Here is a 17,797-nt window from a genome sequence, read left to right on the forward strand (position 1 = left end):
GACAAAAAGTGGAATTAACAGATGGGGGGTGCTTTCTGGCCCTGAGATTTAGTTGAGGGCTGGTTAATGGGCAAGGTAAGAGTAACAGTCAGTTAATAATGCTGTTATCCCCTTCTCAACTGGTTTCCTTGTATTAGAATGCTCATAGCCTCAGTGTATATTTTTAACAAAAACACACCCTCAAAAAAGAGGTCATAAAGTGGTGCATTCCTCTGTTAATGGGCACATGATATGATGTGTGGAATGTTGTTCACCTATACCTTATGTAAAACCTGGGACCCAGAGTAGACTTAATACAACACTGCTGGTTATGACAACCATTCAGCTTAGTGATAAACAAGCTAAAATGTCTTGGTCACCTATGCACTATGACACTATACAACTTTGAAGTGACTAGTGTAAATTCGAAGACAATACTGGTTTAATAAATAAGGCTTAGGTTGAATGTCTGTTCTGCCTATTTGAATTTTTGTGAGCAATCGGGTAATTTTCTCAGACTTGAACATGTGTATGAGGGCCAGTCAGGCTGCTTAATACAATAAGGTTTATTGACCTTATGTCTCCCTGTCTTTGTTGGGAAGAGAGATGTGTGTATGACTGCAATGGAATGGGAAATGACTGCCAACTGGTGAGGGTCATTTAGTCTCCACATACACATAATCTTTAAAAAAATAAAGCTTTCAATTAATAACCTGTGGACATTGCATTATTGGTCTGTTTTGGACATTGAATCCTGCAGTGTTCCCCCTATGTAATACATTTTATAACTGAAGTATCCAATTACCATCCGATAAACCTACATGAATGCAAACAAAAGCTATACAATGCGTTTATCAATGTCACAAAAGCAGCTCTTTTGAATTCCAATTAATGCAAGCATGTTTGACATTGATCCTACAGAGAAAAAATATCTAATTAGCGGCCCTTGAACATAAATCATGACACAGCAATAAAAACATTTATTATTTTGAAATTGATTTATGGTAATTGTTCATTACTTAGATGCAGATTGTCACAGTTCATATACATGGCTTTAGATGCGGCACCAAGGGCTCCTTCCCTGGAGAGATCCCAAGCCATACAGGGCTATGTGGATAGGTGGTACACTTGAAGAACTTAATCATTTCTCGTATCAATATTGTGCTCAGTACATGAACAAAAATGAAAATGCTAGGATATTAGGAAAAAAGTTACAGTAAATGATGATTGCAATGGCAGACAAATAAAAGTGTATTGGTCCCTGAATGTTTTTTTTTAATAACTAAAGAAGTGTTTTCAGAGCAGGGATTGGCACTTTGCAGCCCTCCAAATGTTATTGGAGTCCCATCAACCCCCACAAATCAAATTGTCAGTGAGAATTGGGAGGACCTGCAGTTGAACATTATCCATTTACTTAAAGAGAAATTCACATGTAAGTTATATTTTAGAATTGGATAGCAATAGAATATAATGTTCTTTTCTGTTGGTTTTAATTTTTTTTATAGCTGTTGAATAATTCTCCTTCCTCTTAAAGGAGAATTCAACCTATAATAAAAAAAAAAAAAAACTTCCCCCTACCCTGGGTAATTTTCATGACTTACGGCGCAATCGCAGTTGTTCGGGACCGGAAATTTAATCCAACTGCCCATGCGCCGAAACTTCTGAAAAAAGACCGATGGCTGCCGTGAACTCCAGAATCTGCACGGAGGGGTGAGTAAAAAATTAGGGGCATTTGCTGGGGAGGGGGCAGGGAGGCTGGGGGGGAGCAGGGAGAGGGTCTACCCAGGGTAGGGGGGAGGTTTTTTTTATTACGGGTTGAATTCTCTTTTAAAGGGGATGTAAAGGCAAAAAAATAAAATCCCATTTTTACTTTCTTTAATGAAAAATAAATCTATCTCCAATATAGTTTAATTAAAAAATATGTTTTTATAATAAACCTGACTGTATGCAGTGGATTTCCCCCTTCGTTTTACTTGCTCTGACAGCTGAGGATAGGAAACTTCAGACGGTCACTAACTGCTCTGCAGGGAAACAATTAGACTTTCAAATGGAAGGGGGAGCCCCCCCACCTTACTTCCCAGAGCTCACGCAGCTTGGTTTGTTTCCCTGTAAAGCAGCCGGCGACTGTGTAGAGATTTGTATCCGCAGACCCAGTGCAGTCTGTATATTCTGATTATTAATACGTCTTGCTGTATCAGCTACTATGGCAGATATTATTTGACTTGTGCTGTTTTAATCATTTATGATGATCCCTAAGCTTAACCTTCCATCCGAAGCCCAGACCACACTGAGCATGTGCGTAGTCTTGGTCTTGCAAAGATGTTTAACAAAGTTACAAGATGATGACCCCGTGTGGCCAACTTTGAAAGCATAAATCATTTGTTCTGGTACAGTAAGTTCATGTTTATGTTTAGTATACAAAATACAGCATTTCTAGCATCATTTTATTTTAGACTTTAGTTCCACTTTAAGCCTCTGGCTTTCAAATGGCAGTCACTGACCTTGGTATTCAAAAATCCTATTGCTTTGTGAGGCTAGAATTTTATTGTTACTTTGTAAAAGTTATCTTTCTATTCTCCCAATTTATCTTCCAGACATTCAAACCACTGCCTGATTGCTAAGGTAAATTGGACCCAGGCAACCACATAACTGCTGACATTCCAAAGTGGAGAGCTGTTAAACAAAAACGTAACATAGTAATTGAGGTTGAAAATAAGACACAAGCCCACAAGTTCAAACTTTTTATGTAAGTAAAACCTGCCTAACTGCCAGTTGTTCCAGAGGAAGGGGAGAAAAGCCCATCTGCAGCCTCTTCAAATTTGCCTCAGAGGGAAAAACAATTTCTTCCTGACTCCAAGATGGCAATCAGACTAGTCCCTGCATGAACTATGTGCTAAAAGCTCATTTCAACAACCCTGTATTTTCTACCCTTTCTCATCAGTAGCTGCATGTTTTCTAATAACCTGATAAAATACTTATGCTACTGTTTCCTTGATTGTGGGTGTAACTAATGTGTAACTATAAAGGAGAATAAAGTAGCTGTGATAAATGGTTTCTGTAAATATGTGTTGTGAGGCAGTAATCAAAAGATCTTGCTTGCTATATTATTTGCAGCAATTCCCCGTCCCAAGAGGAAATTGGCCCCTTTGGCTCCTCTGTTTTGTCACCCAATCTGAGCTCATGTTCCAAAGTGTGTGTAGCTTCCCAACAGATCTAAATTTAATATTTATACTGTCATCCCCAAATATTCCCTGTCTTTACATGTGTTCTCTATTACTAAATTATTACTCATTTTCTATCAGGAAACTGTTTATGGAGTTGTTTTCTTTGCCTTGCTGAGCTTTATCTTCTAAGGGCGAGGTCACACATGCCATTTTTACTTTGTATTTTAAAAAAACACACGTCGAGCATAAATACTCCCACAATTCTACGCGGAAGAATTTTAGTAAACTTTTGGAAAAAAAGCCAAGGGCGAAAGCAATTTACATGCAAAATGTAGCCGGACTGTTTGTAAATATGCAACGTAATTACATCACCAGCATACAATGCCTCAAATACGTATATTTGCGTAATCCATCTCACAAGAGTTTAGCTACCATATTGAAAATACGCAGCCTATTTCAGCGAAGTGTATTTCCAAAATCCCATAGAGTTCAATAATATGGCGTTTCCTTGGCGTATTGGCTTTTCTGCTGAAAACCGTATATACTGAGTGTCGTCGTGTGGCAGATGTTGGCTTGCAAGGGCCCCATGCGAATTGATATAGTGTGAATTCCATTATTTTCAATAGGGCTTCATTTTATGCATATTTATACTTGGTTGCATGTTTTTAAAAAAAACCGCCACATGCGACCTCGCCCTAAAGTCTCAATTGGAAAGAGCTGGCCATAGACACAAAGATCCGTTTTAAGACCGTGTGTGGTGAGTCCCGACATCTTTCATCCCCCAGGCAGATCACGCACCGCTGTAGCTGGCCATAGACGCAAAGATCCGATCGTATGAATTGAGGATTCGTAAGATTTTCGGACCGTGTGTGGAGAGTCCCGACATTTTTCGTCCGGAGGAGATCGGTCGTTTGGACAGGTTAAAAGCTTTCTGTCGGCTGCGGGTAATATCTCTGCGTATATTGCCGATCGTACGATTTTCAGAGGGAGACTGTCACCAGCTTTTGTCGGACACAACTTTCATACAATTGCTGTCAGGGGCAGAACATTGTCTGATCTGTTCTTTTACTACTTTATTTGATCGGAATGGTTAGTGGGAGGTGGGATCGGATCTTTGCATCCATGACCATCTTAAAGCACTAGCCATAAAGCATGGTGGAACTGTTGCTACTGCTCTCAGGGAAATAAAGTTGATTGAACTCCCTTGGTTACTAATTATTACACAGTGTCACACATAAACAAACTACATATTTTATTATCACGTCCCTCAAAAATAGATATCTAATAGCTTGCTATAGTGCACTGCTGAGCTCCTGCTTTTCCCTATAAACATTAACGGCGGCCATAAGAAGAAATGTCAATTGACGCCGCAGCGAGTAGTAAAGAAACTCCCACAGCACCGCATTTAACTACATCCCCCATAATGCAACGCTCGGCGCACATTGCACAACGATTGGTTACTTAGCATTTGTCTTTCCGTCGCTAAGCAACCAGCATGTAAACAAGATGGCGGTCTGGTACTGAGCGTCCTGTTTCCCGGCAGCGAGAGTAACATTGGAGCAAGCTGCTCACCCACGTCTCGGGTGAAAGATGGCGCTAGTGGTCCTCAGCCCGGGGTTTCGAGAAGAATTCTCTCCTGGAAGCCCACGGGAGCTGGAGCACGATGAGGAAACTAGTGAGAGATGGAAAGCTTCAAGCCCTGCCAGCAGCACAGACTCGGGGGATTCTATCAGTGACAGCGAGGAGGAGAGTGATAAAGACATGTCTGTGATGGAGGTAAGAGGGGGTCGTGATACTCACACTAAGTAGCCTGATTTGGGACTCTGAAAGGGCCTGCTGCCATTGTTGTGTTCATTATACTTGCTGCTACTATATTACCTGCCTGTTAGTCTAATGTATAATGACTAGGCTTGCCTTTCATATCTGTGTATACTTCATGCTAACAACATATCATGTAGCTTGGGGTTCACTTTTGCTCTTATCCTGAAGAATACACTGAGGAATACATTCTTTGCAGGCCCTGGTTAATGCAGAGCAAATGAAGTTGTCAGACATGAGTCAGAAAATAAGTTATAAGAGCAATAAGGGTGATTTCAATACCACTGATAGAATTAAAATTGGAGTTTGCTCTTTCACTGGGTCAATGTACTTTTTCCAGTTAAAGGGGTTTTCTCACCTTCCGACACTTTATTTCAGTTTAGTTGTTTTCAATTACCCTCTTTTTTTGATTTTTCACTTTTATGAAGCAGCTCTGGACAGGGGTTACTGTCTCTGTAACTGTTCTATATTGATACATTTAGTTGATACAGTTCTTATCTTTGGACCTGTTGTAGAGTCCTGCAGCGGGTCGGTACCCGCAAAAACCTGTGTTGCCCTGCGGGTTGCAGGTAGAATTTCCAAGTGCGGGTATAGACGCAGGTCGACGGTTCTGCGGGTCTGCGGGTAGGGCCTCGGGTCTTCTCAATAGCAATTTTTACTCCTTTTTTCTGAGCACGCCTACTTCTGATATCACTTCCTGTTTACAATGACAGTACTTCCTGTTTTACTCCTTTTTTTCTGATCACGCCTACCTCCGATGATGTCATTTCCAGTTTACAAAGACGGAACATCCTAATTCTTGATGGTCAGCGGGTCGTGGGTCTGGGTTGCGGATAAGGTACTTGCAGGTCGGGTAGCGGGTCCAAGAGGGTAAGAATGCGGGTTGCGTGTCCGGGTTGCAGATTGCAGGTTGCGGGTTCCAAAAAATGGACCTGCGCAGGACACTACCCTGTTGAGCAGAATCCCTGAGTTTCATCAAAGGTAGCTGTTAGAATTGATACAATAGTTGCTAATTTTCCACAGATGCTACTAAGAAATGTATCAACTAATGTAGCAAATTGTAACCGTTCAGAGTCTCCACCTGGATTACTGAGCTGTTTTACTGAAACACCAGGGACATGAGCATTAAACTTTAAACTTCAATTCTGGAAATACATGAAAAGAAGTTGAAAAGAGACTTTTATTTCTGGTGAACAATTCTAGTCAACAGCTGGACTAAAAAAAAAAAATTTTGGAAGGTGAACAACCCCTTTAAGGTGCTTTAAGAGGAGGGAATGATTTTGGGGGCTTTTCAAATAAAAAAAAAAAAACGCAAAAATGTTTAAAAGAATTTGAATCATTTAGATATTGATGGAGTCCCTTGACTAACAATAGCCAAATACAAGTAAAACGTGCACCTCTAGATCCTTTCTTAAACCAAGTTTCATTGGTACCAATTCATGTACAAACTGCAGTCACAGATGGGGCAGTGTAACAGACAGTTCAGAAATACCTCTCACTTACTTTACAGGCAGAGTTTGATGGAGTGTTGCGAGAAGAAACTGTTTCAGAGGGGCTGTCAATGCTGGGTCGGTCAGCCACAGGTTCAGAACATGTCTACTTGAATCTAACCCTTGTGGTAAGTACACATTGCATAATTATAATATTTTACAGTTATTTTTCTTTAACTTCCGTGCCATATTTATTGGTGTAGAAGACCCATGGACTGCTTTCTTATTGGCTAGGCACCTAGTCATTGTGCCTTTTGGGATTAATAACTAACCAACATTTTAAAGGTCCTTTCCATTGCACATAAATTAGTAAAATCCATGGGAGAGTCCTGTTCTTCTTTTTGCAGAATGAGAAATATAAATATATCAATGTGTGTTATGTACACTGTCATTTCAAAGAGGTCCCACATTTAAAATAATTTATTAGTTTACAGTATACGTATTATGTACACTGTCATTTCATAGAGGTCCTACATTTAAAATAATTTATTAGTTTACAGTATACGTGCATTATTTGTATGTGTTCAATTAACAACAAACAACTTGTGTTGCAAACTATTCCATGATGGTGAAATGACACTTTTCTTTATTGCTTCTCCTAGAATCGTAGCTTGAGAGACATTCAGGTTCTCTGTGGGTACAGCCACCTTCAGAAGTTGGATATCTCCAATAATGAGATCAGCGGTATGTGTGATTCATCTCTCTGCCCGTGTTTTGCTTAATTACATCTTATTTTTCACTTTCATTGTAGTGATCTTTCCTGAGTAGTTTATCAGTTATACTGTGGGAACATAACCAAGAATGAAGGGGTACTTCATATCCTAAATAAACAACTACCAAGGAATCCTCTAGTTAGTAGTCATTACCATAATTACAATGTATTGGTCATACAGCAAAATCATTTTAGGAACCTTGCAGGAGATTATCTGTTTACTCACACATAGATTAACTACACATTATGTATGTCTCTCACTGGGAATTCTATATCCCTGGGTCTTTAAGCAATCACTGAGACTAATGTTATTGTTATGCCCCTGTTTCCAATCCAGGCCAATGCTTTGGTTTGTTTCCACTGAAGGAAGTATATAGCCATTTAATTATATTTTTTTTTATGTGAAAAAAGATTCCTTTTCGGCTCAGCAAATCTAGCAATAGATTCTGTTGGCTTGAGCATGTGGAGAATTATATACCGTGTAAGCAATAGGATGTGACAGCACAAAGAAAGCATATTTGCAATAAATGTAAATAGTGGGGCGGAAATTAAGACCATAGTTTGGAGCATAAAATGATATGGTATGCATGTAAATGTACATAAAATAACTCCAGCACACGTAGCATGCTCAAGGGATTGCTCCCGTGTTTAATGTCAATCCAACAATACAACGTTTCGGGGGCGTGCCCCTTCGAAGGGGCACGCCCCCGAAACGTTGTATTGTTGGATTGACATTAAACACGGGAGCAATCCCTTACGCATGCTACGTGTGCTGGAGTTATTTTATGTTCATTAATGTTGGAGGGGCCGTCCTCCTATACCCCAGGCACCGTACGTAATTATTGGGAGAGGCCAGGTGTGCGTGTGCGACTCCTTTGCCTAATCATGCATGTAAATGTACCACTAGGTACTACAATGAGCAGCTGAGATTGTATATCAAACGCAGTGTTGATGCATCAGATACAGGTAGTGCTATGCAGTCAAAGTACATACAGTAGTTGCTGTTACGGATGCAGGTATTTTTTTATCGTTATTATTTTCATAGTAGTTCTACCTGAAAGAAATTGAATTGAAATACTGACCTCAGATATCATTTGTCAGACACATTAAACTGTTTCAATTATTTAACACCATGCTTGCCATGTTAAGTATCATTATTTGATTTACATTTGCCTAAAATAGTACTATGTTCTGATATATTTCTTTTTATTTAAAATCCCTCTGCAGACTTGTCTTGTGTGAGCTTCATGCCATACCTCACTGAACTGAATGCCTCTAACAATAGGCTAAGCACCTTCTTTGATTTCGCACCACCTAAAAATCTTAGGGTAAGTCCTTCAGGTTAAAGGTAGTGGGATTAACACTAGAAACGACTACTAGAGATGATAGAAATTCTATGAATCCTGAAGAGATTTCTTTTTGTTCCTAATATATATTACAGTATGGTTATTTCTGCTAATGGCTATTGTGTTTGCAAATTAAATAACATACAGTATTAAATGTACAATAGCATTAAATAAGAAGGAAAGTGTTCGTGCACTTTGGGCTGCCAAATGTTAGGCACCCCCAAGTGATTGTATTGACGTACCTGAAACCCCGGGCCGATGCTCCTATCAGCAGAAAACTGCACTGGCCCAAGGTTCTTCCAGCAAACAGACTTTCCTTCTCCTTTAATTATATTAGGTTTAAGAAGAGAATTGTCCATTGTGGAGATTGTGGTGTACTGAGTTTACAATGCCAGGTATTTGTACACACACACATACACAAACGGTACTGCTCAGTGATTGCATCCAGTACATTTATTTTAATTTTTTTATGGTATGCAATATTTAAGGCGGTGAATCATGTATCAAGCTTTGTTTGGGGGGACCTATTACTAAACCTAATCCAGAAATGGGATGAGGCTTATTAAACAGAGCTCACCCAGTGAAACTGACACCCAGAGCTCACTCTTGCAGCAATTAGATATAGAAAGTTTTTATAAAAGTCCACCATAGAAATAAGATGGACTGATGGGAATTCTGTTAGGCTGGGGCCCACTGATAGATCCTTTGCCACTCTCATAGGCCAGTTGGGCCTGAGCTTTCCTGTATAAATTCTTTAAAGTGAAAAAAAATGTAATTAAAAATTCTGTACCATTTCTGAAGTAATCAAGTTACTCAAGATTCTTCATATTCCTCCTCAGCAATCTCTTATTCTCCATGCATGAGTCTGAGTCAGATTTTGATTGACAGCTAGATTAAATATATTGTCATTTTTTCCCTTTGCCTGGACAGGGTATCAGAGCTAACTATTTCAAAGTCAACAATTCTGACCCTCGGATAATCATAGAACCCTTTCCCCCATCTTTTAATGTGGATAACATTGATTTCACACTTTATCCATTGTAAAGGGGGCAACCATGGGATACTTATTCATTTTTAGAGGGCAATGGTGTTACCAGAGTTGCATTTCTCTGATGTAATTCTTTAACTACATTTAGAATAGTGATAAATACATTTGTTTATAATTTACTATATTAAACCTTTACTGTGCCTTATTTTCTTCAGGTGGTGGATCTTTCATTTAATCAGATAACCCACATGACAGATTTATCTGCACATAAGGCTCTGACAAGACTCATTTTAAACAGTATCCTTTGCAGTTAAGCATATCTTTCACAATCATTTCACTCATTTGATATTTGCTGTCAAATATAAGAACTGAAAACATCCAGTGCTTGTCTCACATCTACAACTTCCAGCATTTCCCTATCAATGGCAGAAGTGTCTTCTCAGTTCTGGCATGAGCTCCCTCACTATTGCAAATATGGTAAATCCTTAAGCTCTGCTTTACAGATAATAACATAGAAGAGATCATTGGCTTAGACAAATGCTGCAGTTTGACACATCTTAACCTGGCTCACAACAGGATCCACAATATAAGTGTCTTTGGCAAATTACCACTTAAAGAGCTATATCTGGTATGTATACTGTATATATTATATTATTATATATTATTCTTATGGATATGTTGCTATTAGTAGTCAGATGAGGTTAATAATCAACCATTTTCTGTATCCATAGTTCACATTAGTCCCTCTATAGGCAGATATGAGGAAGGTGAGGAAGGCCTTATGCAAAAGAGCATACACTCTAAAGGGAAGGGAGTAATACACAGGGTTTGGGAGTGGGCAAGATTAAATTAAGTGGGTGAGAAATGTAGTACTGTATGTGGTGTTGCATTTGGTAGTCAAGCAGAGTGAGGGTAGGCTTCTCGAAAGAAGAGCGTTTTAAGAGATTTCTTGAAAGCAGAAAGGTTGGGAGAAAGTCGGACAGACCGTCGGCGAGAGTTCCAGAGGAGGGGTGCAGCCCTTGCAAAGTCTTGAATGCGAGCATGTGAGGAGGTAATGAGAGAAGAGTTGAGTAGCAGGTTAGTAGAGGAGCGTAGTAAGTCGTTGGGTGAGTATATAGAGATGAGTTCAGAGATGTAGGGTGGGGCAGAGTTATGAAGTGCTTTGAATGTCAGGGTCATTAATTTGAATTTGATTCTAAAAGGTAGCGGAAGCCAGTGCAGGGATTGACAGAATGGCGAGGCAGAGGAGGAGCAGTTGCTGAGGTGTATGAGCCTCGCAGCAGTGTTCATTATGGACTGGAGAGGTGACAGTCTCTAGAGGGGAAGGCCAATTAAAAGAGAGTTACGGTAGTCTAGATGTGATATGACGAGAGAGTGAATAAGAATTTTTTCAGCATCTTGGGTGATAAATGATCGTATTTTGGATATGTTCCTTAGGTGGAAGTGACATGATTTAATTAGAGACTGGATATGAGGAGTGAATGACAGGGCAGAGTCTAGGATAACCCCAAGGCACCGGGCCTGGGGAGAGGGGGTTATAGTTGAAATGTTAGCTATGATGGATACTTCTGGAATGTTACTGGTGTTAGTTGGAGGAAAGAGAACCATTTCAGTTTTAGAGAGGTTTAATTTAAGGTAGCGTTGCGACATCCTCGATTCTGGGATGGCAGTGGATGCGATTTACTTAGACTTTGCTAAAGCTTTTGATACAGTGCAACACAAAAGGTTACTGGTTAAATTAAGGAATGTTGGCCTAGAACATAGTATTTGTACCTGGATAGAGAACTGGCTAAAAGATAGATTACAAAGAGTGGTGGTAAATGGAACATTTTCTAATTGGACAGTGTTGTTAGTGGAGTACCGCAGGGCTCTGTACTTGGTCCTTTGCTTTTCAACTTGTTTATTAATGACCTGGAGGTGAAAAAGTACTGTTGAAAGTACTGTTTCTATTTTTGCAGATGATACTAAATTGTGCAGAACTATAGGTTCCATGAAGGATGCTGCCACTTTGCAGAGTGATTTGTCTAAATTGGAAAACTGGGCAGCAAACTGTAAAATGAGGTTTAATGTTGATAAATGCAATGTTATGCACTTTGGCAAAAATAATATAAATGCAAGTTATACACTAAATGGCAGTGTGTTGGGAGTTTCCTTAAATGAGAAGGATCTAGGGGTCTTTGTAGATAACATGTTGTCTAATTCTGGGCAGTGTCATTCTGTGGCAACTAAAGCAAATAAAGTTCTGTCTTGCATAAAAAAGGGCATTAACTCAAGGGATGAAAACATAATTATGCCTCTTTATAGGTCCCTGGTAAGGCCTCATCTGGAGTATGCAGTGCAGTTTTGGACTCCAGTCCTTAAGAGGGATATAAATGAGCTGGAGAGAGTGCAGAGACGTGCAACTAAATTGGTTAGAGGGATGGAAGACTTAAATTATGAGGGTAGACTGTCAAGGTTGGGGTTGTTTTCTCTGGAAAAAAGTCACTTGCCAGGGGACATGATTACACTTTACAAGTACATTAGAGGACATTATAGACAAATGGCAGGGGACCTTTTTACCCATAAAGTGGATCACCGTACCAGAGGCCACCCCTTTAGTCTAGAAGAAAAGAACTTTCATTTGAAGCAACGTAGAGGGTTCTTCACAGTCAGGACAGTGAGGTTGTGGAATGCACTGCCGGGTGATGTTGTGATGGCTGATTCAGTTAATGCCTTTAAGAATGGCTTGGATGATTTTTTGGACAGACATAATATCAAAGGCTATTGTGAACTCTATAGTTAGTATAGGTATGGGTATATAGAATTTAATTATAAGCAGGGAGGGGTGTGTGTGTGGATGCTGGGTTTTCATTTGGAGGGGTTGAACTTGATGGACTTTTGTCTTTTTTTCAACCCAATTTAACTGTAACTATACTATCCAGGTAGAGATTGCGGACAGGCAGAAGGAGACGCGAGTTAGGATTTCTGGGTTGAGATCAGGAGATGAGAGATAGATCTGAGTATCGTCAGCATAGAGGTGGTAGTTAGGGATGGCCCACTTAGTTTCGCCAAAAATTCGCCGCCGGTGAAATGTTGCTGACGGCCATTAAAGTCTATGGGCGTCAAAATAATTTTGTCGCGCGGCGAAATTGTTTTGAAGCTTGTCTTTTTTTTGACTCACGACGCCATACAAGTCTATGAGCGTCATTTTTGAGGGGAAACAAGGCGAAAAAATGTGCCCATCCCTAGTGGTAGTGGAAACCATACGAGTTGATTAATTTGCCGAGGGAGGAAGTATAGAGGGAGAATAGTAATGGTCCCAGGACAGAGCCTTGAGCAACCCCAACAGAAAGAGGTAGGGGAGAAGATGCTACTCTGTTGTAGGAGACACTGAAGGAACGATTGGTGATTTAAGAAGAGAACCAGGACAGGGCTTTGTCACGAAGGCCAAGCGAATGGAGGGACTGGAGGAGGAGAGGGTGAACTACTGTGTCAAATGTAGCTGAGCGATTGTAGTATAGAAACAGCTGAACCTGTATCAAGCATCGGGTTAATGGAGTGTCCGTTGTCAGCAGAAGCAGTACTGACACTGACAGTGCATATAAACTTTTCTGGAATAAATGTACTAGCTTTATCCACACATTTGTAGTAGTGACTTCATGAACATCTTTAGCAGAATTACGGCAGATCTTAGCGAAATGTCCTACTTTTGTGCATTTGCGGCACCATTTAGCTTTTGCAGGACATGATTTGCAGTGTGTTGTGTTGAACCACAGCGAAAGCAGTATTTTTTTATTTCTATTTGCTGCACGGTTTTAGAGTGTAGGTGAATCCCTTACCTTAGCACTGTATTTTGCCTGTGACTGTGCATTATTAGGCCACAGTGCTGAATTCACAATCCCCAGCAGTTCCCTGACTGAGAGTTTTAGCCTCTGCCACTGCTGTTTCAATTTGCCTAGCATCTGTAATAGCCTTTGCCAGGGTTAAATCCTGCTCTAGGAGCAGTCTCTCTCTAATGCGACATGAGTTTGTTTTTTCCACTATTTGGCTTAGCATTTCATCTGTTAAGAGTCCCAAACCCACAGGTAACAACCAGCTCTCTCAAAGCTGCTACAAATTGTTCTGTGGATTCACCATTACGTTGTCCACATTGGCGGAATTTATATCTTTCAGCAACCACATTTACTCTTGGCACGAAAAAGTTCTTTATAGCAGTAAGAGCAGTTTCATAAGTATCATCAGGTAATGGTAATGTATAGAATATACGCTGTCCCTCTTCTCCCAGGCAGTAAATAAGTAAAGCAGCAGAAATCTCCCCTTGGTCAGCAGCAATAATGTAAAGTCACATGACTGGGGGCAGCTGGGAAACTGACAAAATGTCTAGCCCCGTGTCAGATTTCAAAATCTTTTGAGAAATGGATTTCAGTGCAGAATTCTGCTGGAGTAGCACTATTAACTGATGCGTTTTGGAAAAAAACATGTTTTCCGATGACAGGATCCCTTTAAAGACTTTCTAAGGGTTTGGTCTCAAACTTTGGGATTTTAGTGGAAGTGCTGAATTTCATCTACATACTGAGAGTTTTAAGAAATATACTTCTTTTGAAGCAGCTCTTCTTTAGAGTTTTATTCATTAGTAAAATTGTTTGTTGTTTTGCAAATAGTATAACATCTTTTGCTAAAAGAAAATAATAATGCAATGGATTATTTATGATATTATTTATTTAGAATTCAAATTATATTAAGAACATCTCTGGCTTGGAGAATCTCAAATCTTTACAAACACTCAACCTGTCGTGTAACCAGATCTCCAGCTTAGAAGGACTGGAAGGACTGAACTATCTCTTGTGCCTCAACCTAGAAGATAATGAAGTAAGCACTCAATTACAGCTCTTGGCAAATGAGGGTCAGCACTTGTACTTTATCAAGCTCTTTCTGTTATAGGGTTACACATCTAAAAATTAAAACATGTCTTCTGTACAAATAATCATACACCTTGAATGAATTCACTTGTTCTTTTCTGTATGCATTTATTTGTTATTTCTACCTACAATACACTGTTGCAAGGTTATTATATGTGCCCCTTATAATATTAACCTGTTGCAGGGATGGATGGGGGTGAGCAAACAGAAGTTCAAAGAATTATGCAAACATGTGGATATCTTGCATACCCCATCTTTATAAGATCACACACCTTTTTGCTACACACTGCTGCTTTGATCAGTGGGTCAGTTTATCAGAATGTGTTAACTGCTAAACCCTCTAATTGCCTGGCAGGGATACTTGGCTTGTCCATCCCAAAGTTCACTGTAAAATGAAGGCCTCGGGATGAAAATGCTACATGTTATATCTTGTTAGCTTTTACACTTAACACAATTAACAAAGAACTGCAGTGCCTTGCATAGTTATCCACCCCCACTCTACCACACATTTTCTTGTGTTAAAACCTGGACTTATTTCTGATTTTTAAATATTTTAAATACTTTGCATCTTTAAAGTTTTAAGTGTTTGCCATGTAAATTAAGTGTTAAACATATCAATTAAATTAATTTAATCTCGGATTGTAACACAAGAACATTTAGACAATTCCAAGTGGTTGTATTTGTTCAAGGCGTTATATGCAAGGAATTCTTGCTTTGGGCTATGTAGATATAAACATACTATTTTACAATATCTATAAGCTTAAATGCATATATCTTGTAAATTATATCCTTATAAACGGTGAGTAGTGATGTCATCAGTTATAAACGGTGAGTAGTGATGTAATTTCTGTCACAAGACTCACTAAAATTTGTGTATAATAATTAATAAAGTACCCCCAATTGTAAAATATGAGGATATTATAAGTTGCCCCGGAGTTCCATGACCTGTATAAAAACACTCGGCCTTCGGCCTCGCGTTTTTATATGGTCATGAAACTCCTCGGTAACTTATAATATCCTTATATTTTACAAGAGGGGTACTTTATTCACTATATAATGCATGTAATAAATTGCAGCCCATGCATAATGATTAATGTATGCATGACAAATATTTTACTGGTTATCTCTGGACAGACAGACTCACAGGCTAAGGGCACAAAGTTAGTCAGCAGGGAATTATATTAAGGCCTGTTCACAACAAGATCAGTTAGGAAAAGATGATTGTAACGCAAAAAACTCCCCATATAATTGTTTGGCAAAACTCGCCATTAGTGGTTATAAATAGCAGTTTTATTTATAAACCCTGGATAAATTTGCACCTGGATAATAACCCATAGCAAGCAACCAATGAGATGATTGCTTTCAGTGTTCAACCTGCAGCTGGCTGAAAAAAGCCAATCACGGATTGGTTGCTGTGGGTTACTTACTGCCCAGGAGCAAATGTGCCCAGTGTTTATAAATGAGCTCCAGTATGCCTAAAATATTTACAACTTGCTAAATGTAGACTAGATTATAAACTGACTGTCATAGCAATATTCTTTTACCTGCAGGTCAAGCAGTCATTCTGGTGTTATCTCCCATTATCCCTTTGTAGGTTACAATAGGGGAGATCATTTTAATTATTCATAATAAATGAAAGGCACCGCACAATAAATCTTTTAAAGCACAACAGAATATGGAAATGTCCAGGTGTGAGATGTATTGCTAATGTTGTATCTGCTTATTCCAGATCTGTCAAATTAGTGAAATTACCTTCATTGAAGAACTCCCGCTGCTACATGTGTTAAATCTATTAAAAAATCCAGTTCAGGTAAGTGAGGGGCCAAGAAATGACTAAATACATATAGTGATGTAACAACAAGGTAACAAGGTTACATATTTTTCGTGCATTAAAATGGCTAGATTTAGTAGTTACAGTTGGTAAAATCTGTAAAATCACAGTTGGAGGCAGTCATTTGACATGTATGTTATCGACACCTGAAAACAAATGTTGGGTTCAGGAATATGAAATATTACATATATAAATAGCTTCAAAATATGACAGATATTTCTAAAACATATTTGTTAATCATATCCTACTGTGAAAAAATAGGTATTAGATCTATTAGTCAGAAACGTTATCCAGAATCGGGATAAATATAGCATTTGCCATTTCCCATGAACAGTTTAAACTGATTTGCTTTTTTCTCGGTAATAATAACACGATTTATAACTTACAGTCTTAACTAACTCAGTGTTGATGGGAAAGCAATCCTACTGTTTTTTCTTTCTTGTTTTGATTTGCTTTTTTCTCTGTAATAATAACACCACTTGTAATTTACAGACTAAACTAACTCAGTGTTGATGGGAAAGCAATCCTACTGTTTTTTTTTTCTTGTTTAAAAGCAATGCACAAATCTACAAGCAATCTGCACATACCTTTCCCTTAATAAATATTGGGATCACTGTGGGTAAAACATTTTTACCTGCAGTAATCCAAAGTTATTGTGGAGAAAATGCCTTCTTCTATATTTTTCCGTGATCATGCTGAATCGTCGCATAGTTAGTAAAATAGATTGTTTAATTTAGCCCACTATACAATATAGGCCAAAAGCTCTATATTGTGTTTTAATCTTCATGCTTCATAAATCATATCTTATACAGCAAGGGCAGACAGCTTGAATTGCTTTATGGTAAAGATAAACAAAATCCATCATGTTCGAATTTAATACTGCTCTCTATATAAGCAGTTTTAACTGATTTGCTTTTTTCTCTGTAATAATAACATCAATTACCGTTTACTGTCTTAACTAACTCAGTGCTGTTGGGAAAACAATCCTAATGTTTTTGTTCATGTTTAAATGCTTTTAGCAGCTTTAAGGCACCATGCTGTTAATTAAAAAAAGACAGGAAAACCACAGGTCTCAGGCAAAGCAGATAATAAATAAAATATGTATCTTGTAGCGGTTCTTTTTAAAAATGAGCCTCCTTAACATCTGGTACGACATACCTTTAATTCTCCCCAGCCATGCAGCTATAACATCTGGCTCTGAGTGAAAAATTGTTTTTCTCCATATGTTTATTTTTAAAACTATTGATTCTTGCAGACACCGTCTTTCTCAGTATTCCCTTCACAATAAGAATCTCACCTTTTTAGCCTTAGGAATGCTTAGATGTTGAGTGAAACTTTAGGTTTCTAGCAACAATTGTTTAGGGCATGGCTGAGTCTCTGCTGTTACATATGTACTAACATACATGCTCTTCAATTCTGGAATCTTAAAGGATACACTATTTGACCTGGTTATTTCAATTTAAAAAAAACAGACTTATAGGGCCATGAACAGGCAATGTTTGTGGCACATTTAATTCATTACAGCAGGTTCTGGAAGGAGAAATACTTACCATTAAAATAGTTGCAGTTTT

The 17,797-nt window shown here is 38.7% G+C and overlaps 1 protein-coding gene across 1 annotated transcript in view; it reads left to right on the forward strand.

The window, feature by feature from the left end:
• The first annotated feature begins 4,613 nt into the window (after nucleotides 1–4,613).
• lrguk.L (leucine-rich repeats and guanylate kinase domain containing L homeolog) overlaps nucleotides 4,614–17,797 on the forward strand; it is a 31,880-nt gene continuing 18,696 nt past the window's right edge. The window contains exons 1-8 of the mRNA XM_018252780.2: nucleotides 4,614–4,919; nucleotides 6,472–6,579; nucleotides 7,054–7,135; nucleotides 8,391–8,491; nucleotides 9,713–9,794; nucleotides 10,001–10,125; nucleotides 14,202–14,345; nucleotides 16,125–16,205. Of these exons, the coding sequence (XP_018108269.1) occupies nucleotides 4,734–4,919; nucleotides 6,472–6,579; nucleotides 7,054–7,135; nucleotides 8,391–8,491; nucleotides 9,713–9,794; nucleotides 10,001–10,125; nucleotides 14,202–14,345; nucleotides 16,125–16,205 (909 nt within the window). The 5' untranslated portion in view covers nucleotides 4,614–4,733. The remainder of the gene's footprint in view (nucleotides 4,920–6,471; nucleotides 6,580–7,053; nucleotides 7,136–8,390; nucleotides 8,492–9,712; nucleotides 9,795–10,000; nucleotides 10,126–14,201; nucleotides 14,346–16,124; nucleotides 16,206–17,797) is intronic.

This window comes from Xenopus laevis, chromosome 3L, assembly GCF_017654675.1.
Source record: "Xenopus laevis strain J_2021 chromosome 3L, Xenopus_laevis_v10.1, whole genome shotgun sequence".
NCBI classification, from domain to species: domain Eukaryota; kingdom Metazoa; phylum Chordata; class Amphibia; order Anura; family Pipidae; genus Xenopus; species Xenopus laevis.